The following is a 22,999-nucleotide window of genomic DNA, read 5'->3' on the forward strand; positions in this document are numbered from 1 at the left end:
GACGTGCGTGTTCACTGATGTTACGATTGGCTCTACTCTTAGAACGAATTCATTCCTTAAGATTAGACTGATTATTACGAAGGCTATTATTTAAATATTATTCAATAAGGTTTCCTCTATCCCTTTAACAATAAGAGGTGGTGCCCCAAGAACTACATACTTTATTATAAATTAAGTATTGCTAATCTTAAACGAGCAGACCCCGCTACAGCACGGATCGTCAGCCTTTTTATTAAACCAGACATCAGTGCTTAATTTAACAGTAAAGCAACGCGCATTACTCTGACAGAAACACGCAGACTATAATATCTGAATATCTCTTCGATAACTGTGTTTGTCTGAGGGGTCTCTGCACTCGTGCTCAAAGGAACGAGGTTTTCCCTTGTGTGACTTTCCTTGGCTTTTACTCCCCCTCCACCCCTCCCCCTCTTCTCTCCTCATTTGCTCTCTCCCTCTCTCTACATTAAACATCGAAACCAGACGACTCATGAATCCTTAAATCCCAGCTTGAAAATAGATGCTTTGATTATTATTGCAGAGGCTGCCGAGTGCTGGTGGGGTTCCAGTCGTGCATCCACCTCTCCCAGCTCATCCTCAGGCAGAGTCCCACAGACTAGTGGTGCCCCTACAGAGAGCTGGTGCTCCCAGACAAAGGCCTCTGTTGAGGGTCCCTGTGCCAGTCTGAGACAGGTTCAACAAGCCCCCAGCAGGCAGACGCCTCATTCCCCTTCATGGCCCGGCAGATGGACACAGCCTCATTCCACACGGTGGTGACTGGTGAGTCAGTGTGGGAGCAAGCGTTGCTCTCTCTCTGGGAAGGTCTGTTGGTGGGTGAATATGTACAGTCCTGGTGAAAAGGACAACAGAGGAAGGTCAGTGCCGTGAGGCAAGGTCATGTGATCTCTTCTCTCTATAGCCTATTCAGAGGCTCGCGAGCCAAACTAATTCAGCTAGAGAACAAATCCAGTACACATCTGTCCTTTTGTACTTTGTAATTTGTACAGAAACATTGGAACTGTGTAAGTAAGGTCATGTACATTACCTGTGTTGTCTGTGATTATGTTCCTTCAGTCACGTCTAGTCTGAAGGACAGAGAGAAGGGAAAACGGCAAAGCTCTGATTGAGTGTTCAACACGACAATAGTCAACATGAAAAGTAGTTGAGTAGATGAAGACTTGGAGCATTCCTGGCTTGATACTGAACACACACATCCCTCTTTCTCACTTTCTGTCTTTCTCTCATTCACATGGGTACACACAAATACTGGACACAAACACACAAACATAAGTGCAAGAAAGCACACGCACACAAGTGCACACACAGACCCACACACACACAAATGCACACACACACACACCGGCACACACACGTACACAAAAATGCAAGCACACACACACACACCAACAGATCCACAGATGGTCCCACCTCCCCCTGCCTGCTCTGGGATATCCCACATGTGCAGCATCGAACTGTTCTGGTCCTGAACGTAATCGTATTAAGCCCTGGACCAGCTCTACATCATCCTAACAGACAATAACAAGATGAGCATGAGTTCAGTACCACACACACACACAGACACACACACATATACACATACTTCAAGAACCAAGAACCACGAGAATAACAGTTTTTTTTCAGGGGTTGACTGCAGAAGGACACAGACAGACTGTACAAAAACAAAAGTTTACGTCATTCAAGTTGGAAGAATGACTCAAGGACGATACAAACCTGCAATCTAACCTCTTCTGAATACAGTAGTTGATTAATAGTTAAGGGTTTAGTGGATATCAATTGTTTGGTAAAACCTTTTCTGGAGGCTGATTTGGTCCACTGTTCAGAGGTGGAATGAGGGTCTTTACATACATAAGTTTCAGACCCACATAGAGGGCTTCCCATACTGAATTGTGGTTGTTTGCTGTTTACGGGTATGTGTGATTATTTACCTTTGCGTGTGGACTTTGACTGGCTGGAGGCTACGGCAGTCATGTCAGTTGGCAGGCCCACATACACCCCTCCATAGTTCCTGAGAGGAGATACAAAGGTCAACGTTGGGCCCATATACAAGGACTGCGTCTCAAAAGGCTGTCCTTCAATTTATGAATCTTCCAAATAGTACAGTCAGTGCCAATGTCATCTTTGAGCATTTTCATCCAAACATCGAACGGGTGGGGGGGGGGGGGTTGGTTGGCTGCGACTTCTTGATCTGCAGTAAAAATGCTAATATGCACTCGGCTATACCCGTCTCAAATATGTTTTTTTTTTACATTTGATGTCACTGAACTAAACATTTCTGAAAGGTGAGACCGCAGTAAACACTGATTGCTATCCTGGAATTTGCCTCCTTCATTAAAGCTCAGAAGAGCAGATGATTTCTCATTGTTCAAACACCTGTACGGTTCTGCTTTTTAAAAAACACTTGTACGGTTCTGCTTTTTTTTAAAGCGGTGAGAAAAGAGGAATAATAATGAAAAGCAATATTTACTGGGAAGGAAACCGACAATACTACCTCCTCTAAAGCTCCCAGGTGAAATAAAACGATCAATCTCTTACCTTCTTTTCTCCTCATCTGGAGAGGGCTCCTCTGTCCTGGTGGAGAGAAAAACCTCTCGTTAGATCCAACCGCAGAGACAAAACGATACGTGATATCTGGTACTGTACCTCAGACCTACTGAGACAGGGACTCGAATTCGAATTAGGAGCTAAACATGGCATACTCAAGACGATGAAGCATGTTTGATGATAACTAGAATCGTGACGGATCCGACTGCTAAACAGTGACCCTGAACAAAGGTTTTTGTCTGGATGTTGAGGATGATCGACCATGAACCATGGTTTCTAAACACAGGTAGAACACTCTGGCCAGCAATCAGGCCGACTGTATTGTCACTATTACTTTTACTCTCTGTAAACATGCTGGATGCTTGGAGAGAGATGTAATGCTGAATGTCAACAACAGAACCAGTCAGATGAAGTTAAGCTTTACATGAGACAGGTAGTCCGTCTGCATGTATGTGAGTGTATGTGTGAGGTTGGAGGGGGGAGGTTTGTGCATTTGTGTGTGTACACTGAATGTGAGTGGGAAAGTGTTTAAGATCTATATGTGTATGAGTGTGCGTGTACTGCATGTGAGTGGGAAGATGTCATGGGTGTGTCTGTATGTGTGAGTGATTGTGTGTGAAAGTATGTGTACTTTGTGTGAGTGGGAAGATGTCCTGGGTGTGTCTGTATGTGTGAGTGAGTCTGTGTGAGTGTGTGTGTGTGTGTACTGTGCGTGAGTGGGAAGATGTTATGGGTGTGTCTGTATGTGTGCATGAGTGTGTGCGTGTGTGTGAATGTGTGTGTGGGTGCAAGAACTTCACAGATGTTTATCAGAGACAGCACAGCACAGCATAAACCTCATTCCAACATACACGCACACTTACTGACTTAAACACTCACACACTCATACACACACATTTATATACAGAGACACATGCCACATTCACAGACGCTTGCTTGAATGGTGCTCATGCAAACAGAGTCAGACACACAGAGACACGTACACAAAAACAGATCAGTTCAGGTAATTGTGTTTTTTCAGAAATTGTTGCCACTTTTACCTTTGAAAAATACAGAAATATACAAAAACATGGCAGGATAAACTGAGTGTGTGTAGTGAATTACTTGTCTGTCTATTCTCAACTGCATAAATGTTTGAATATTGATTATTTGAAGGCCTGAAGAAAGGATCATACTTTCTTTTTGTATTTTTTTTAATGCAAAATCTTCCCACCTAGAAAAGCAGCAACACAATGTGCATACTTACACATCTTTGGAGACGTCTGCTGGACCTGTAAGCACAGGGAAGCAAGGCACATAACCAGTCAATGCATGAATGAAGGGCTGTTTTTCCCTTGCTGTCTGAGTTACTTCACCATTAGCATTGCTCATCCATTCCCTTGAGTTTGTAATCAGAGGGGACGGTATAAATATTATTTCCAGAATGTACAGAATGTTACAAATGTATGGTAAAAACATCAAACCATCTGCAACACAACAGCCGATAAAAGCCAAGGAATTTAGATGAAAGTGAAAGTGTCTGGAACCAAACCCAAAACACAGAAAAACTTGATTGTTTAATATTTTCTTGGGTCAAATTCAGATTCAAAAACGAACACAGAATGGTCCAGGTTGAAGGATTTAAATCACTCTTAACTCTTCTCCTCTCTTCTCAAGCGGGTAATAGAAATCAATGAGCCTTTATTAATTTGCTTTCATGCATGTCTCCACAGTAAATGTTACTTTAATTATACGGAGGCAAAACGAGGAAAATAATATGCTGGACAGACACTAACACACACACCTTCACAAATGTTTGTGCACCCAGACACATAAACACACACACTCACAAAACACACACACACAGAAATATACATATGCACACACGGATACACAACCACATACAAACACACACGCACGTGTTGCACATAGATGCGTACACTCTCACAGGCACGCACACTCTTGGCTGAGCTGGCAATGATTTGCCAGAGGAGCAGAGAGTTACTCCAGAGAGTTACTCCAGAGAGTTACTCCAGAGAGTTACTCCAGAGAGTTACTCTAACGCTCTTGCGAGGAGTCAACCAGCTTCCTGTCCTAATCTCTCTCTGCAACACACAGAAGGGTCTTGGGACAGGAATATAGGACAAGGACAAGCAGTCCAAAACACAAGGAGATTACTACCCTACCAGGGCTGCCCTAATGGCAGCAAGGAGATAGAAGTTGGACAATGGACTGGTCTGGGTGTCTACAAAGGTTAATGTTGTAACCATTAGCCGTTAAGTGAACAATAAACAGTGGTCTGAATGCACATCTGTCTCCTTTGCGCCGCAGGCAATCTAATGTCTGGATTTGTGATACAGAAAGAAAAGTTTTGAGTCTGACCTCTTCCACTTCCTCCAACCAGACAGTCCATTCACTTGCCTTTGTAATGGAGGAACAGGTTGAGTGGAACTGAAAATTGTTTTCTTTTAAGAGACAAGAAACCTTGATCTTTTTGTTTAATCCGAAGGTTGCAAGAACATAATCTTAATGATTGAACATAATCATTATAATTTTTTATTCTTGTGGAGGATGTGGTGGGTGTAAAATAAATGTGTGTACTTGGGGATGCACAGTGATCTATTCACAGTCCTTACAGAAGCATATTAATACTGGTGTCGATGGCCTGCACAAGATGGTACAGTAGAGAGAGGGATGGAGGGAAGGAGGGATGAGTAAAGCTTTTTGTATGTTTAGAGGGTTACTGCCCTCCAGACTGAGATATCTGCCAAAAACTAAAAAGGAAAAGCAAACAGAGAACTAGAAACTGAACAAATGAAGACTTTCTTAGAAATCTCCAGTAGCATTTCGTCTTGTTTGTGAACAGCACTGTAGAAAGGATATGCTCATTAGCATGTCCACCACATTACCATTCAACACATCACCTAACGTTTCTTTCTACAGATAGTCAGAACACTGTCAGCTAAATCTCAAAAGATTTTCACACGCAAACAGAAGTGGTCGACCCAAATCTGTGTGACTAAAGCAGGGCAATGTCCTTCAGCTTGATGTCACTGCCACTAGGTGCACACAGTAGAGAGACAGATGACTCCTAACACCGGCCCTTATTATTCAAAATGACAGGCTTGTCAGTGTCCTTGTCCCTGTGCAGGGGGGTGACCTAGAACAGACAGAAACTAAATGAATGAAGGCTCTCTCCCTAACCCTCGCACCTTTCCTCCTGGACCCACACAACCACTGACCTCACTAAGGACTGTTCCCGACTGTGAGCTGGAGTCAAATCAAAGAGAAGACCTCATGGATCCGCTAGTCCCATTAGCTGCCTGCCGTTCTGTTTAACAGGGTGCCTGTCTGGTGGGAGCTGATTAGACGCACGCGCAAACAAACACATGCAGATGCACACACCCATGTGTGCACAGACACGCAAGATCACACACACGAGATCCCCCATCAAGACACACACCCTTGTATGACAGCGATAATTCCGCAGGTGTTCCTTTTCATTAACCTTCTATATGCAGAGCACAAATACACATTTGTATTCAATCCATCCCAGGCACGCACATCAAGAATTTCATTGATCTAGTGAAGTAAGCTCCAGTAGAGTATGGTGGGGGAAGAAATAGGACTGAGAAGCATCGGCCGGAAACACATTTAAATATGTGTGTGAGAGCTTGCTGTGTTTGTCCAGAAAGAGGCAGCTTCTGACTGAATGAAAGAAGGCAATAGAATGAGAATCAAAGACGTTGACTGCCGGTATCAATCACCTGAAGAAAAAGGAAGAGACAGCTGCTGTCTAGATGTCTTTTCTTTCACCTATCAACCCCACGGAGACTAAAGCTTAGCTGAAACTAAAACACACACACACACATTCACACACATTGTATAGACTCTTCTTTCTAAACCTAATAACCATTAAGTCATTAAATTCCTCCAGACACTCTGCAGTCTCCCGGCTACCAGAGCTCAAAGTCTACAGTGTGGGTCTTGAGACCCCACGGCACCTGTATCTTACATGCTAGACCACCTTAAACACACAAACACACACACACACACCCCGCAGCCCACACACACACACACCCACCCTACAGCTCACATGCCACAGAGCATGCATACGTTAGACTAACGTTGTTCGCTATGAAACACCTTCAATCTAAACACACACGCGTTCACGCTTCCACAGAAGGGCAGGCATTGCCAAGCCAACAGATGTTGTGGAACACTCACCCCCTCCTGACGTGCTGGTGGCAGAGGAATTGCCACAACCCATCGATGCAGCCACTGTCCAGGCACACAGGAAACGTTCAGAGAAAACAGGTGGGAAAACAGTGAAAAGCAAGAACCATGACTACAAATCAAATAGAAAGAGAGTGAGAGAGAGAAAGAGAGAGAGAGAGACAGAAGGTAGCAGGGAGCGTTTCTATCTTTCTTAGTCACACTGGTTTCTCTGTTGGTGGTATACTCCAGATCCCTTTGCAACAGAGAACTGATTGGTGTGGCAGCATGGAGAAAGACTGTTTTATACAGAGGAGAGAGAGAGAGAGAGAGAGAGAGAGAGATGCTCTGCCCTCACATGATTTGCTCTTTTCCTCCACCCTGACATGGTTGCCCGGGAAACGGGGGAATGGGGAGGAGGGTGGGGTGGATTTCAGCCAATAGTGCGATTCCAATTTTTCATGTGAAAAAACATGAACAATTGTGTTCGAGGGACAGAAATATGTCAGCTAACAGCTCTTCAAGTTCCTCTTCTCACAATAAGAATTTCCAGTTGTGGCTGCAGTCAGCTTTGTGTTGCTTCTACACGGCATCTTCCTTCCCCTCCCCCTGGCCTTGTGAACTGCTGAAAGTTCTTAGTCTGTATCATATGACTTGAGTTGAGACCGGTAGCTGTAAACTTAAACTAGGTCATGAAATAACATCATTCAATAATGAATAGTGCTTTCTAAAAGAGCTGAGAAATGTTTGCATTTTAGAGAAGGAAATGTACGTCTCAGTCACTGTGATTATGTAATTATTTTTTAATCCAACCACAAGACTCTAATTCACTAAACATTTTTAAGAAAGTAAGTTCATCTAATTTTGTCACATGTTGTACTTCAGGCGCTTGGTCATGTAGTGTTCATTAAGGGTGCAGTCTTTTGTATACATACTAGATTATCAACTCAATATCACCTCCTACCCAACTCCAATTTTAAATTGTTAAACTTCTCCAGTTACACAATAGTTACGACGCATTTTAATCCCTGTGTGGTAGAAGGAATTGATGCTCCTTAAGCACAATTACACACACACACACACACCCACATACATGCATTTACAATCATGCAGACACTCCAACATACAGTACATACACACACACACTGAGAAAAACTGAATATAATTAATACTTTTCACTAAACGTTATACAGCAGAGTGGTGTTCTAGATCAGTCTGTCCAGTAAACAGCTTTGTCAGTGACCATTTACAGTAATATCAAAATAATCCTTAAAAGCTTTTTCTCCCTGTTAAGTTCTTGCATCCATAGACATAGTTTCAGGGAAACATTTCCCACAGAAGTAAACAAGAACGGTAATTACAAATATCCCCGGTGAGAAATTAGTGCAATATACATTAGTGCTGGCTAATTTTGATGGATTTAAAAAAAGCTTTAACAAAAGCCTACCCCTTTCCCTCCCTTTATTTAATGACTCATTTCCAAATGTTCTCGTTTTTTCATTGGAAAACGAATGTAACTTAATGGTGATGTTTTGTGTATCCTTAAAAACTTTTGTGAATACCTTAAATGTACCATCAAAATGATCTTGATATAGTGTAACTGATTCCTCGTCTAAACAGGCCAAGAACCCTCACGTTCAAATCCTTCTCTGATTCAACAAATCGACATGTTTATCTTGACGTTAAACTCGTATCCAGCAGGGGACGCTGTTGTCTCAGAGATGTGTCCTGCATAAAACTGGGGGGAAGACCACGGTGAACTGAATATATTTACCATTCTAAACAATAATTTCCTCCATTGCATTCAAGTCAATATGGCTGAAGATCCGTAGTTTGTTTGACTAAGCTACTGTTTGCTGATGATAAGGGATGGTCAGGGACCGCCTGCATCTTTTACGTGTCACCCACATCCGCCCAAAGCTCTCTGGGAAAGAGAGTCCACTCCCTAAATAATTCAAGCCTATTCTCCTATTCTCGCTGTTACAAACAAGATGCCGGCCGTCCATAAATTGCTCTTAGAAGATTCTTTGCAGGACAGTCCCCAGGTAAGGCCATGCTATGTTTGATACAGCCTGTGCTGTGAAGAGTTAAACGATAACGCAAAATATCATTGTCGTTCTTCGTAGTAGCCTGTTTACGCAGCACGACAGTGACAGCTCTAAATTGCTTGATGGTTGTTGGAATGTTGCGAGGTCTCAGGCTGTGTATCCTCATGGAAGTAGATCCCAAATAATAGCAATTGTTATCTAGTTACATGTCTACATCTCGTATGCATATTGCTCGAAAATGTGCTTTCCCCTTGGTTGGGTGACGTGATTCTCGCTTCCTACCGAAGCTCGACTGTTGACAAGAAAGTGGGCATTCTAACAAGAATCCCTTGTTTAGTGCCAGTCAAAGTGTGTGTGTGTGTGTGTGTGTGTGTGTGTGTGTGTGCGTGTGTGTGTGTGTGTGTGTGTGTGTGTGTGAAACCTTACAGCAGATTACATCAACCTTACTTAGACGCAGTCCCCCTATTATCTGGTTTTAGATTGGGCCTATTTTATGGTCTGTAGTGGGAGGGGTTTGAATGTTCATTCTCCATTGGCCTTGACCAATAGTGGTCAATAAGACAACGTTTCAAGTCTGATACGACATAGATCTGTAGTCACGCAGCTCAAACGAAGCTTTTACTGTCAGAGCTACAAGTAAAATGCATTTTACTAAATAAATAAATAAGCATGCCATTTCTCACGAATCGTCTACGTTTTGTCTAGAATAACATTGCATTTGCAGTTGAGTATTCCAGTAGTATTTAACTGTAACAGACTACAGACACACACATGAAGCTCATTACACTGTAAAACTTAGTCAAATTAAATGTTATGTAGGCCACATAATAGGCTGGAGGTATAGGCCTACTTTGCAATGTACTTGTTAATTATCACCACTTTGGAATGTCAGTTTTATTGAACAATTAGGACATGAAGTCTAAAGCTTTGATTAAATTGCACTTTAAATTAAGGCACAGGTTTAGCTGAATTGGGATAGTAAATGTGAATTGTGAACCACATTTTGTTGTACGTCATTTTATGTTAAATGTGTCGTGCACGATTGCTAGGTGTGTGATTCTATTCAGTACCGACACGTTTCCACACCCGTCTATATACATATGCAAACCCTTACCTGTTTGTTTACCAGGCCTTTAAGGAGTCAAGACTGTGTCTGTGCAAACACCTGCTGCTTAGCTGTCTAATAAAGTCTGTCTGTCAGTGTGGGTTGTTGAATATTAGGTCTGCCAACAGCAAGGTTGCTAACCAGTTGTGTTGTGTGTGCCTGCCTCACTGTGTGCAGCCTTGTGTGCCTTTCTGCACATCCTCGTCTGTCTGTGAAACAGTCAACTCCCCGACTCACTTCCTGTTTGCTCCACAGACGCGCTCCTTGCTCAGTGTGTTTGAGGAGGATGCTGGGACTCTCACAGACTATACCAACCAGCTGCTGCAGTCCATGCAGAGGGTGTACGGAGCCCAGGTAACACACACATAATGCACACACACATACATGCACACGTCATGTACATCTTGATCACTCACTCACACACACACACACACACACATTATACACACCATACACACACACTCACACACAAACACAGTCCAACTACCGGTATGCTAGCTTTCTGGCGGTCTCAGGGAATAAGCTGATGAGTCCACTGACACAACATCCTCTCTTTGCCCCCCCCCATCTGTCCCCCCCCCCCCTCTGCCCCACCCACTTCTTCCCCCCACACTGCTCCTCCCCCTTCTTCCCCTTCTGCCCCCCCCCCCCCTCCCTCTGCCCCCATCATAGAGTGAGATGGGACTGGCCACCGAACAGCTTTCCAAGCAGCTCCTGGAATATGAGAAGAAAGTAAGTATCGCAGAGATTGCAGACTTTATAAATCACTAGTTTTGAATGTGACTGCATAGAGTTGTATATACTGGATTGGTGTTGGGACTGCCTCAATGTATTATGAAGGATTTGATTTGCACATTGGACCATAAGTTTTCCAGATAACAGTTTACTTATATTTCAATGTATTCATTTAGCGGACACTTTTATCCAAAGCAACCTACAAATATCACACATGTAGAAAGTACAGCAGAAGATCAAGGATCAGAAGTGATAGTTCTAACAGTATTGTGGTCGTCAGAGTGAGGCAGTGGTCTGGCTGCCACCAGCCACATTACCAAGGACACAAACATGACAAATTCTAGGAAGAAGTCTGTATTTCTACCTTCACAGCCCCAGTACTAACTAATATGTCCTGTAGGTGTGTTGGATTCTGGGTTTTTTTGTGCTTCAACCTAAAACTCCTCCTGTCTTCATCAGAACTTTGCTCTTGGAAAAGGTGACGAGGAGGTGATCAGTACACTACAGCATTTTGCCAAAACTGTGGGGGAGGTGAGAACTCTTTATATTCAGCGTTAATTATTAAATGTTGAGCGTACAAGTATTTGTGTGTATCTGTTTGCATCCGAATGTGGATATGAATTTCACAGTGTATGTGGTGACAAAGAAAGTGAAAAGGGGAGCAGTGAAAATGTTGAAAAGAAAGAGTTCTCTGCCAGCACTGCCAGCCCTACAGTGTCAGGACTGTACAGGAATTAAGCGCATTAATTAATCGCACAATTAGCGTGTATTGTTATTTACATTCCGTTGCACGGTTTAGGCTGAAATTAAGTTTTTGTGGCAAAAAGTGCCTTGCCTCAAAAAATGAAAAAAAGGTCCATAGCCCAGGGGCCTCAAGTGCTATTAAGACGCCCCTGTCCCCACCGGCAGCACAAATGCATACTTGTCTGAAATTAGGTCATTTTGGAATAAACTTTTCGCCGGGTTTAGAGCACGCCATGTTTTTCGCTAAGGAAGAAACAGGTACTCTTAGCAAATCGATTAGCCTGCATTGTTGCGAATGACACAGACAACCTGACCCACAGAGGTTGCGGACAACTTTCAGTGAGTGAGTTGTCATGGTGATTACAGTTATTAAAGCTCCTGATTGGACCTTTGTATTGGACAAGTAAGATACAAACCATATTTAGTTGGAACAAAAAGATGTGCCGGTTAAAATGGAAACGTTCCGTCAAAATGAATTAATTCCATAATAATATATCGGTTATAGGTCCGGGTCCGGATAGGGAACCGCCTAGGTCCGGACCCGGACTGCGGTCCGCCAATTAGTGACCCCTGTCCTAGACTGTCACCCTGCCACAGACAGGGCCGGAGGTCTGTGGAAGAGTAATAGGTGAAGGATTACGTCAGGTGGGTGAGCGGTTAGGGAATCGGGCTAGTAATCAGAAGGTTGCCGGTTTGATTCCTGGCTGTGCAAAATGACGTTGTGTCCTTGGGCAAGGCACTTCACCCTACTTGCCTTGGGGGAATGTCCCTGTACTTACTGTAAGTCGCTCTGGATAAGAGCGTCTGCTAAATGACTAAATGTAAATGTAAGGATCAGAATGGCGGAGGTAGAGAGGAAGAGAGTTAGAGAGGTAGAAAGAGAAGGAACAGATGGACTCGTCTTCGTCAGCTGCAGGGGGGCAGAGCCTGTCCGACTACACAGGCTTTAGAGCAGAAACAAACCCGGTGCTTGTCCCGGTGCTTGTGGGCTTGCCCGTGTGGACTACCAACTTGGAGCAGACATCAATCAGATGGCAGGATATAGGCTAAGCCTGAGCAGGTGGACTTTGTCCCCCACTGAACTGGAAGGGGTGGCAAGATGATCGTGTTCATTAAAGGGTTTAACACTGTTTGTTTCTGAATGTTAGTGTTGCTTTAACCTTTCAAATTCAAATATCTGTGTAATCACCAAGGGACTTTTTTTCTTTTAAACCTGTAGCACCCTTAGAGTGCCTTGCCAATAAAGGGCACACTATAAATAACATGCAGTATTATTATTTGTATTATTATTAAGGGTCAGCCAGTCAAAGATAATGGCTGACATAAACAGGAAGTGTATGTGGTACTTCAGGTTATTGTAGTTTTCTTTATGATGTCCTAATGCAGAGCCACGACTGAACATCTCATGTGTTCTCCCTCCTTCACAGCTAAATGCTTTGCACTCTGAGCTGGCCACACAGATGGCAGACAAGATGGTGTTTCCCATGATTCAGTTCAGAGAAAAGGACCTCACAGGTAAAAACATCTGTTCATCACAGACAACATAGCTGGTGACGTAGCTTTGCCGCTCTTCTGTGTGGCTGTGGTGAGTGATCATGTTTGGTGTCTGTTATGTAAATCTTTTGAATCTCTGACCTTTTGAATTTGACGTTTTCAGAGATAAGCACACTGAGAGAGATATTTGGCATTGCCACTGATGGTATGTAGAAAGCGACAAAACAATTGTATTTCACTTTGAGTTTATTCAATTCGCAAACAGTGTTCAAATTGTCTTCTCGATGTGTCTCCGTGGCCAGAGCATGAAGCAGCTATGGTCAGGTACAGCAGACTGCCCAAGAAGAAGGAGAATGAGAGGGTAAGGAGGGAGGGCAATTGAGTACTTTCTAGACTGCATTGGTCAACAGTTTTCTTATTGATTGAAACATATAACAAACTGATACCACAATAATGCACTGTAAATGCTGGGAGAGTGCTCTTTAAGGATGGCACTTAACTCAACAGCCCAGGAACAACCTGGTCACACATGTCTGACAAAGAGCGGTTTTCAGTAGAGTGTGTGTGTGTGTGTGTGTGTGAGTGTGTGAGTATGGTATGCGTGTGGATCACTAACCCTCTCTGGTCCTCCAGGTGAAGTCAGAGTTAGTGGGAGACGTGGCCTACACTCGCAGGAAGCAGCACCAAGCGTCCATGCAGTATTACTGCGCCCTCAATGCCCTGCAGTACCGCAAGAGAGTGGCCATGCTGGAGCCCATGCTGGGATACACACAGGCCCAGGTGCTTCTACCATGCATACACTTCACTGCACACATAGCCTTACCACTCTGCAAAACCCCCAGTATATACAGGACCCCTCCCCCCCCCCACCCCCCCCCCCCCACACACACACACACACACACTGTGCTTTCATAGTCAGTAGGTTATGGTACTGGATTCTTCCTGGAAAAGAAAGATGGCTGAATTTGGTCCTGTTCCTTCTCTCTCAGATCAACTTCTTCAAGAAAGGCATTGATCTGGTCTCCAAGAAAATGGACACTTTCCTAGCCTCAGTATCTACCATGACACAAAGGTATGGAGATTTGTCCCCAACATTTTTATGGAAATATTTTTTTTTTGGTACAATGGTACATTACAATGGCCCCTTAACTGTCCTTAACTTCTTAACTTCCTTCTGTATGTGCATGTGTTTGTGTGTGTGTGTTTGTGTGTCTGTTAGCATCCAGGGCCAGCTGGATTCCGAGGCAGAGGCCATGCGTGCGTCCCAGCGAGAGCTGCTGTCTGTGGAGGACACAGTCTACATGCCCGACCGCGACCCTGAGCCGGTCAACCGCACGCTCATACAGAGGGCCGGCTACCTCAACATCAGGAAGTAAGCAGAACCTTGACAACACGCAGACATATTTACATTTACATTTAGTCATTTAGCAGACGCTCTTATCCAGAGCGACTTACAGTAAGTACAGGGACATTCCCCCGAGGCAAGTAGGGTGAAGTGCCTTGCCCAAGGACACAACGTCAGTTGGCATGACCAGGAATCGAACTGGCAACCTTCGGATTACTAGCCCGATTCCCTCACCGCTCAGCCATCTGACTCCCCCACATATACTGTATTTTACGGAAAATAAGCTGCATCGTGTATAAGCCGCACCCCCCCCCAGAATGAGGACTTTGAGTTTGTAAATCGGAGTACAAGCCGCACTGGAATATAAGATGCACTTTCACTTTCACTACAAATAATTCCTCTTTCAAGTAATAAGCCCCCGTTCAAGTGTTGAGCATTAAATTAGCTGCACGGTCTCGGTCTGTAGAGATCTTGAGACAAAGCCACTTTTTTGTTCTAAAACCGGACTATAGACAAGTTTACGCGCCAAATCCCAGGGGGCCGCCATAACTCTACACAAATGCATTTCATTTCTGCCGGAAGTGGTTTGCAAAGCGTCTGCCGGTGTAAACACAGCGATGTTGATGCTAGCTTGGGATCACGGTTCTACTACTTTGACATACTTGTCGTTTGACATTTACTACTGGATAAGTTGCCAACGTCGTCGCCATACTTTTAAGTACATTTTAGAGTAGATTTATAGTTATCAAGCTTTTGCCAGTCCATCATTTTGTAGCTTTTAATATGGAGCAAAGGCAATGTCAGAAGATGACTTTAGTCGGTGATTCATTAGAACATTTGTTGTCTAGCTCTTCAATCTCTCAGCAAAATGTAGGCTAATTATTTGGCTAAAGGATGCCACACGTATCAGACAGAAGTTGTTCTATAAATTCGTAGCCCGACATTAAAAACACTGATCGCGTTGTTGTACCCAGTCAAAGGAATAAACACACAGGAACATCATGAACATTCAATGGTCTTGCCAGTTATCCTGGCAAAACATGTAGCATAATGTTCTTTATTTATTGCCAGGACACGGTCCAAGTAGCCTAGGTATACATAACATTGAAAGCTAATTCGTTTGGAATTTCTAGGCTATTGATGTTACATGTTGATGTTCAGCCTATTCAATTTAACAACTTCAGAAGGACAAGACAGGCAGTACACTGTTATCCTTATTTAAGTGGCTTGTCACTGCCTGAAGTGCCTACTTATCTATCTATTCTTCCTATGAACCCGGTTATGACTGCTTTAAACAAGCACCAGTTGGCTACACACCTCATGCCGGGCTTTTACAGATGTGTGTGTTGGCACTTTGAAAGGTTTGAATTATTATATCCACATATCAATGTATAATTATTAAATCCACTGCAACAATAGGACAAAGGAACACCAACAAAATGTGAATAGCCTACAAACAATAAGCATACTACTGTAGTATAACTGTAACAGGCTAGAGGCGATTCTAGGTTTTAAAACTGGTGGTCGTAGCACTCTATCTAACCACTCGTTCAGGTGCTTTCTCGAGTGTTTGCAACCAACTACTGCACACGTCGTTCCCCAACCACTTTTCTTCATGTTGTAAATTGTATATCCTCTTTGTCACTGCGATATCAGTGCTTTGTCGGCACAACGGAGCTAGCTAGCAAAACAAACCCAGCCCGCCAGAACGGAAGTGAATTGCATCGAAGGGAGGAATTTAGGAAGTAGAGCGGAAACGGCTCATAAACTTGTCTATAAGCCGCTTCGAAATATTAGCCGCACAAGCACAAGAAAACTGTAAAATCGGGGTACAAGTCGCGGCTTATTTTCCGTAAAATACGGTATACATATGTACAGACAGACACATACGCACACTGCCGATCAAATCTACGCCTTTGCTTTTGTAATTTTCCTGTCTTTCGACCCTGACGAGAAGTTTCAGATTTGCTCTCTTTCAATTTCCGCCACTGACATATTCTTATTTCAGTCACTTATACTTTCAAAACAGGTCATGGCTTATCTTTGAAACGTGATGAACTGAAGATAGGAATTTGAGTGACGGAAGTAATTGAGTGTTAACATTACAGTTTAAAAACACTAGATGGAAAAACAAACAAATATCTGTTAGGTAACCCGTTCCAGATGGGCAATTGAATGTGTCGACAGTTTGTTGAGATGGTTACTGTCAGCTTGTGTTTCTGTGTGGATGCATGAGGAGAGCACGCCCCTTGACAGCTGGGGTTAGAATATCTGCGCCATTGACACTGTGATTTAGTAAAATGCCAGAGCTGTCAGATGTCTTTTCATCTTTCTAGAAGCAATCTTTCCATCCGTCTTTTATCAAATATCTGAAACACACAGGGAAGACAATTTCAGCAGAATGCCATTCATTTGAATACCTTCCCTTCAAGTGCTTGTCAAAGTCATCAGCAGCCATTTTGTTCTCTCTTTGGTGGTATGAGTCACAACAACTCCTACATGAAGGCCATGAACACAATCATCTTCTTGATTGAGGAGAAGCCTACTGCAGTGCAGAAGGAAATGACTTGGCCGAGTCATGAACACTTTCATTTACAGTTCACACTCTAACTTTTAGTTCCTTTCGCTCCACAGCAAAACGGGCCTTGTTACCACAGCTTGGGATCGGCTGTATTTCTTTACCCAAGGAGGGAATCTCATGTGCCAGCCACGTGGAGCGGTGGCAGGGGGTATGATCCTGGACCTGGATAACAGCTCAGTCATGGCTGTGGAGTGCGAGGACAGACGATACTGTTTTCAAATCACCTCACCCACTGGTAAAACGTACGCCCCTCCCACCTTTTATCTCTGTAAAGATACTTGAGGCCGGCATGCACGTTTAGGAGACAAAGATGTCTTCTCGCTATTCCTTGTGTTTGATTAATTAACTTTTTATTTGTCGTATTCGCTCCAGATCAATGATTCTACAAGCAGAGAGCAAGAGGGAATATGAGGAAGTACGTATCATACCTGACATTGGATTGACGCCAGATATCAAACTTAATCATTTCAACTCCCACATTTCCATTCTATGTTCCCATTTTGTCACCAAGGACACAGGAGATGTGCTTTTCAGCTCTTGCAGCTTCTCATCACTAGCCACACAAATCGGCCTCATATAGACCTGTGTTAAAAGGCTTTACTGGAACAACATTCATGCAACAAGGGATGAGCCATTGTAAATCTAACGTGTGTGTGTGTCCTCTACAGTGGATCTGCACTCTAAACAACATCTCCAGACAGATCTACCTGACTGACAACCCTGAGGTAGATTCACTGGACTTGCTTTCTTTCTTACTTTTTTTCTTTTGTTCTTTTCATTTCTTTCTTGTAGCACCTTCTCTCTCCATACTACTCTTTAACCCCCCCACACCCTCTGATATGCCTTTGTCCCTTTGTCCTCCCTCCACAGCCATCTCCAACACTCACACCCACACAGACATTTTCCCACAGTGGGGTTTTATCATACAGCAGTTATCACGAGTTGATCAAAAGTCTTGAGTTTTAAACACCAGAGCAACTCTGAGCACCAGAAGCCTGGCCGCGTTGCAATGATGCCTTCGCTGAGCCGGACGCAAACAGGCTGTCTGAAGGTTCGGCCAGACTGTGTCAGGCCTTGTGTAGAACCACCGCTTGTCTGCTGAAGGACTTTACACATCTGACATTGAAGTGGTTCCAGCTTTTATTGCCCAGACAGCATCTTATCTTATTGCACTGAGAGTGCCTCCTTAATAGTTCCACCCTCTTCATTCTTCAACGATTGACTTTAAGGGTGTGTGTGTGTATATGTGGTCTTGTTTAACTACCCTTGGAGGACAAATATAAACTAAGAAGAAAACATTTGGGGACATTTTCATGGTGTGAGTGTGTGTGGGTTAAGGAGAGATGGAAAGCATGGAAGTGTTTACGAAAGCAATAGAACGTGTGTGTGTGTGTTTAAGAAAAATATTGAAAGTATTTCTGTGTGTGAGTGTTGAAAAAAAGAGTGTGTGTGTGTGTGTGTGTCTACAGGAGTGTTTGGTTAACTTATTTGTATATAAACAAATACACTGCATGTGGACTATGAACCGTCTTTGTATCTCTGTTGTTCGTCTCTATTGCTTTTTTTGAATTAATAATTCATCAATAACATTAATAATTTGCTTGCCTTCTTTAAACTTGATCAATTTATTTTTTATGGCAATGCTGGTTATTATGGCCAACACACACTAACTAAAGCAGTTCCTCCAAAGTTAGTTTACCTATTCATGAAAGACCTTTGCCCTCTGGTGGCTACATTAGGAATTGACAGGGAGTAAATGTCAACACTGTCATAACAGCAATTGCACCTTGCCTCCCTCGCTAGGCAGTGGCCATAAGACTGAACCAGACAGCCATCCAGGCCGTCACCCCCATCACCAGCTTTGAGAAGAGACAGGAAGGCTCTCCCAACCCAGACAGGTTAGACTGGAGAGGAGGACATCCTTCTATCTTGACTGGCAGACTTCATTCTTAGATAGTGTGATTGTTCTATTTCTTTCTTTCCACTGTCTCTCCTCTCCTTCTCTATCTCTATCACTCTTTCCCTTTCTCCTCATATACCTTTCCCCCTCCCTCCCTCCAACCAGAGCTAAGCCTGGTGGGGTGCAGTCCTCCAGCAGTGCGTCCCAGAAGCCCCCTGGGGGTGCTGAACCGGAGGACCTCATCGCCCCGGGAACACCCATCCAGTTTGACATCATGCTGCCGGCCTCTGAGTTCCTGGACCAGAATAGGGCTGGGGGCAGGTACTGCAGCTGGGGGGTACTGGAGCTAGGAGGAGGGGAGGGGGGAGGTGGGGTACTGGAACAGGGAAGAGGTGGAGGTCAAGGGGCTGGTATACTATGGCATTATCTCAAAACTCCCCATAAAGTATCAATGAAAATGAACACATTTTCAGTCCACTGTCTGCCTCCAGAAAACTCAGCAGGGATACATTGTGTGTGTGTGTGCGCGCGCGCGTGTGTGTCCTTCACAGGCGCACAAACCCTTTTGGCGAAACAGATGACGAATGCTCCTCAGAAAGCGATGGTGAGGGTTTTGCTTAAGAGTTCAGTCAAAATGATTCAACACTGATGTCATCTCTGTTTCATCCTTCAGTACATGTCCTGTGTGTGTGTGTGTGTGTGTGTGTGTGTGTGTGTGTAGACTCCTTGCTACAGCAGGTATTTGCCGTGCGCTTCCTGGGCTCCATGGCAGTGCGATCGGGCCACAACCAGGAAGTGATCTATGAGGCCATGAGGCAGGTGCTGGCTGCACGGGCCATCCACAACATCTTCAAAACCACAGAGTCCCACCTCATGGTCACCAGTAGCTGCCTCAGGTCAGACACCCCACATGGGGACAGAACATGGCCATTGGTTTATCCACGAACCCCAATCTAGAAAAGAACCAGATGAACATTAGTTACATCATGGTGTGATGTCTTAGATTTTGGGAATGATGCTAGAAGGTGGACTAACATTTTGATTTTTCATGACAGGTTAATTGACCCTCAAACACAGGTCACACGAATAAGTGTAAGTCTGGTAAACGTTCTGCTCTTTTCATTTGTATCACAATACAACATATCCAAAAAACGATGTCTTGGAACTTTTCACATCCAGTGCTCTACCAATGAGATGCTATCAGAGTCAGGGATCTGGCCTATCCAGACAAACTCAAGTTTCAAGTTTATTTGAACCATTTGTAACAAGTTTTCGTACACTGGAATGATTTGGTCCTGCTCCACTTGGACCGTTTCCTAGAAGCACATCTACACCTAGAAGAGATAAGTCCTAATCCTAGATGAGCTACTGGCCTCGTAGTATCCACAATATAGACAATGTAAACCCAGTGTGTGTGGTGTGCCCAGTTCCAGCTGCAGGACGTCAGCGTGTTTGCAGCCCACCAGGAGAACGGACGGCTCATGGGCTTCGTGGTGGAGGGGCGTGACTGGAGCGAGGGGGAGGAGGAGGGCCACGCCTCCTTCAGCTCCTTCATCTTTGAGAGTAACACCGAGGGAGAGAAGGTACCTTCCCTGTCCCTTGTCATCATGTCCTGAACACGTTGGGTCGTGATGACACATATTTTATAACCCCCAAAAATACGACTTATGGAACAATGACTTTATATTTCTCGATTCACAGATATGCTACACGATAAGTCTGGGGAAGGATATCATAGAGGCCAAGAAGGTAAATATGATATCTAAGAAAACATGCTTGCGTAAGACATACATTTACCATCACGTAGTAAATCAACAGCTTGTCATTCCTGGTCAAGTGTCTTTGTGCCTTTTGTAGCAAGTACAGGTAGGCCTGCAGGTACACTTGAATTTGTTGGTGCTGCTCCTCTTGACAGTGCCTAGCGGTCTATCAAAACCTAGAATAAATGATCTAACCCTATGCTTGTGAACCTGTCTCCTTCTGGCACTAGGACCCAGCCGCCCTGGCCCAGCTGATGAAGTCGATGCCCCTGACCAACGATGGCAAGTTCCTCCTTCTGGATGCAGAGACTGGAGACACGGCAGCTGAGGCAAGCCAGGAGGACCTGGAGTCTGAGGCCTAGCCCTGCCACCCAGGACCAGAACCCAGGGCTGTGGGGAAAGGTGTCTCTTCTCCACTCTTAACCTCAGACTATGGTCTGGTTCCTGGCACCCAGATTGAGTTTTTCAGAAGCATGTTTTATGACTCCTTCCATGAATATGCTTACTTACGTCAAAGAAGGCTTAACTTGGTGCACTGTGTCCTTATCAAGACCAGTAGTGAGGTACTTAAAAAAAGGGACACCCAGTAGGTACTGTACATTCTTTTCCATTCTCTTGTTCGAACTAAGATACAGTAATGGTTTACCTGTGGACTGTTGAATCGTCAAAACTAATAGTCATACATTTCATTATTTTTACTTCAGTGTTAGGCTACCATTTGTTTCTTTTATGATTTATTCTCAAGTATGGTTGAGATACATTTTACCTGTAGGTCTTTACATAATTTAAAATACATATTCTTAGTTTTGTTCATCATTCCTGTAGGACAACGTTGCACTTCCAGGGTTCCTAGCTATGTAATCCAAACTTTGCTGTCTTTAGAATGCACTAACTTCAGCTATAGTACGGCTGTATTGTGTGGAAAGACTATAATCTGAGTGAAGGATAGACAAATATACTTTGTCTAAATTAAGTCATAGTTAGGTGTGTTCTTTTGACTTAATACTTACATTCCTTATGTCGGGTGTGATTTATGGAACTGTAAATAACGAAGCTTATTGTCTTTTACCCATGGGAATGGTTGGGACAGGATGCAACCTCTCTGAAGCGATGTGTGCATGTGAAGAAGCCAAGAACAAATTCACATGTGAAAATATTGTTTCTTAAAGATTGTCGTTAGGAAAGTATATAAAAAATACCCTCCATAGCTAGTTTGACTCTTCCTGATTGATTATAGGAATGATAGACATTTGATTTATTTCCAATAGTAGCCTTTGGAAATACTTTACCACATAAACGTGTCTTTAAGATGTTGAGACAGATAGCTCAAAATCATATCTGATTCGGATCTGATAACTATGCTAGAAGTGACACAGAGCATGATAATGTTGTACCGTGCTCTGCAGAGATCCCGTCATGCCCAGTCGGTGAGAACTGAACTGAAACGGAGACAAGCAACGACCCTTGAAACGATTCCATAAATTGCATGTAAATAGACAGAAAGATTGTTGAGGATTTAATGAACCTATTTACTATCCTTACGCCAGTAGAATAATTGATTCAACAATTACCGAAGGGCAGAAATCTCTGGAGTGGTGACTCTAATACGTCTCCCTCTCAGAGCTGACAACCTGCAGTCATAACAGTTCCAATGGTGGCCACTTGAGGTCACTACTAGTTTAATGTTTTTGTACAGTGTACTGGTAATACAGGTGAAAGCCATTGACTTAGCGTTGAACGTGAGGTTATTTTGTGCTGACCAGTGTGTGCTTGCCTGCTTGCTTTGGTCCTTGTTAAACAGCTGTGACATGGTTTCAAGTTAACTGCAGCATGTTCTCCGAATGTGTGTTATTTTGTCTTGGAAGGCCTCTCCATTGTGAAGGTCAATGGAGGTGGATTATCAATGACACTACATATTGTGATTCAAGAATGTGTACCGTTCAATGGTGAAAAACACATTTCATTTGTAAACGATTTCTCTCCTTTTGCCAGACCCTTGGACTAACAGATGTGAGTCATCAAATGAGCTCATTCCCCTCCTCCTCTTCCATCCCTCCCTCCCTCCAACCTCCACCACACCTCCCATCCTCCCACTTCCAACATCCCCCTCCCATTCCCCCACCACGACCTCCTCCCCCCATCCCCTCCTCCTCCCCCCATCTCCTCCTCCTCCCCCCATCCCCTCAAGGGCTCCCTCTTTGCAGTTTAGTGAAGACACATTTCTTACACAGTTTACTATGTCTTAAAGAAGATGAAGGTACAGAGATTCTCACAATAACAGATTAATATTCTACTTTCGGATTCAGTTTCTCAGTAAAATGCACTGTCAGGAGTATTGTGTTATCGGACGGGTGCATGGCAAGTATCGCTACTCATTTTACAACGTCTGTTTGGAAATCCCCTTGGTTGTATTTGACAGTGTCCAGCTACTATAAAGGCTTTGCACTCATTGTTTGACCTATATAGTTTTCTAAATAAAACATTAACATGCATTATTTAATAATAATGAGACATTTTGTCCTTAATTTTCTTTT

The 22,999-nt window shown here is 43.7% G+C and overlaps 2 protein-coding genes across 2 annotated transcripts; one reads left to right on the forward strand and one right to left on the reverse strand.

Moving 5' to 3' along the window:
• Positions 1-216: 216 nt before the first annotated feature.
• On the reverse strand, positions 217-7,019 carry LOC134021767 (overexpressed in colon carcinoma 1 protein). Its single transcript, XM_062462875.1, has 6 exons — positions 6,766-7,019; positions 3,806-3,830; positions 2,551-2,586; positions 1,944-2,023; positions 1,043-1,082; positions 217-847 (listed from the first exon to the last, which is right to left on the reverse strand). Exons 1-5 carry the CDS (start codon positions 6,806-6,808, stop codon positions 1,078-1,080), a joined length of 189 nt encoding a protein of 62 aa, XP_062318859.1. The 5' UTR covers positions 6,809-7,019; the 3' UTR covers positions 217-847; positions 1,043-1,077.
• A 1,498-nt stretch (positions 7,020-8,517) lies between these two features.
• appl2 (adaptor protein, phosphotyrosine interaction, PH domain and leucine zipper containing 2) lies at positions 8,518-22,983 on the forward strand. Its single transcript, XM_062461457.1, has 21 exons — positions 8,518-8,798; positions 10,162-10,260; positions 10,579-10,638; positions 11,101-11,172; positions 12,813-12,900; positions 13,043-13,084; positions 13,182-13,240; positions 13,513-13,659; positions 13,869-13,951; positions 14,099-14,251; positions 16,859-17,047; positions 17,178-17,220; positions 17,474-17,530; positions 18,609-18,703; positions 18,871-19,026; positions 19,257-19,309; positions 19,427-19,601; positions 19,761-19,797; positions 20,133-20,288; positions 20,407-20,454; positions 20,696-22,983. The coding sequence occupies exons 1-21, from the start codon at positions 8,745-8,747 to the stop codon at positions 20,825-20,827; spliced, it is 1,998 nt and encodes a 665-aa protein (XP_062317441.1). The 5' UTR covers positions 8,518-8,744; the 3' UTR covers positions 20,828-22,983.
• Positions 22,984-22,999: the final 16 nt, after the last annotated feature.

The sequence above is a fragment of the Osmerus eperlanus genome, chromosome 5 (genome assembly GCF_963692335.1).
Source record: "Osmerus eperlanus chromosome 5, fOsmEpe2.1, whole genome shotgun sequence".
NCBI classification, from domain to species: Eukaryota; Metazoa; Chordata; class Actinopteri; order Osmeriformes; family Osmeridae; genus Osmerus; species Osmerus eperlanus.

Bases quoted from the DNA above. Each gene is read 5' to 3' on its own strand.
- LOC134021767 (XM_062462875.1), bottom strand. From the start codon at position 6,808: ATGGGTTGTGGCAATTCCTCTGCCACCAGCACGTCAGGAGGGG. The intron at 3,831-6,765 runs GTGAGTGTTCCA...CTGTGCTTACAG, and splicing joins CACCAGCACGTCAGGAGGGG to GTCCAGCAGACGTCTCCAAA. The intron at 2,587-3,805 runs GTAAGTATGCAC...TCTCTCCACCAG, and splicing joins GCAGACGTCTCCAAAGATGT to GACAGAGGAGCCCTCTCCAG.
- appl2 (XM_062461457.1), top strand. From the start codon at position 8,745: ATGCCGGCCGTCCATAAATTGCTCTTAGAAGATTCTTTGCAGGACAGT. The intron at 13,952-14,098 runs GTATGGAGATTT...TGTGTCTGTTAG, and splicing joins GTATCTACCATGACACAAAG to CATCCAGGGCCAGCTGGATT. The intron at 17,048-17,177 runs GTACGCCCCTCC...TATTCGCTCCAG, and splicing joins ACCTCACCCACTGGTAAAAC to ATCAATGATTCTACAAGCAG.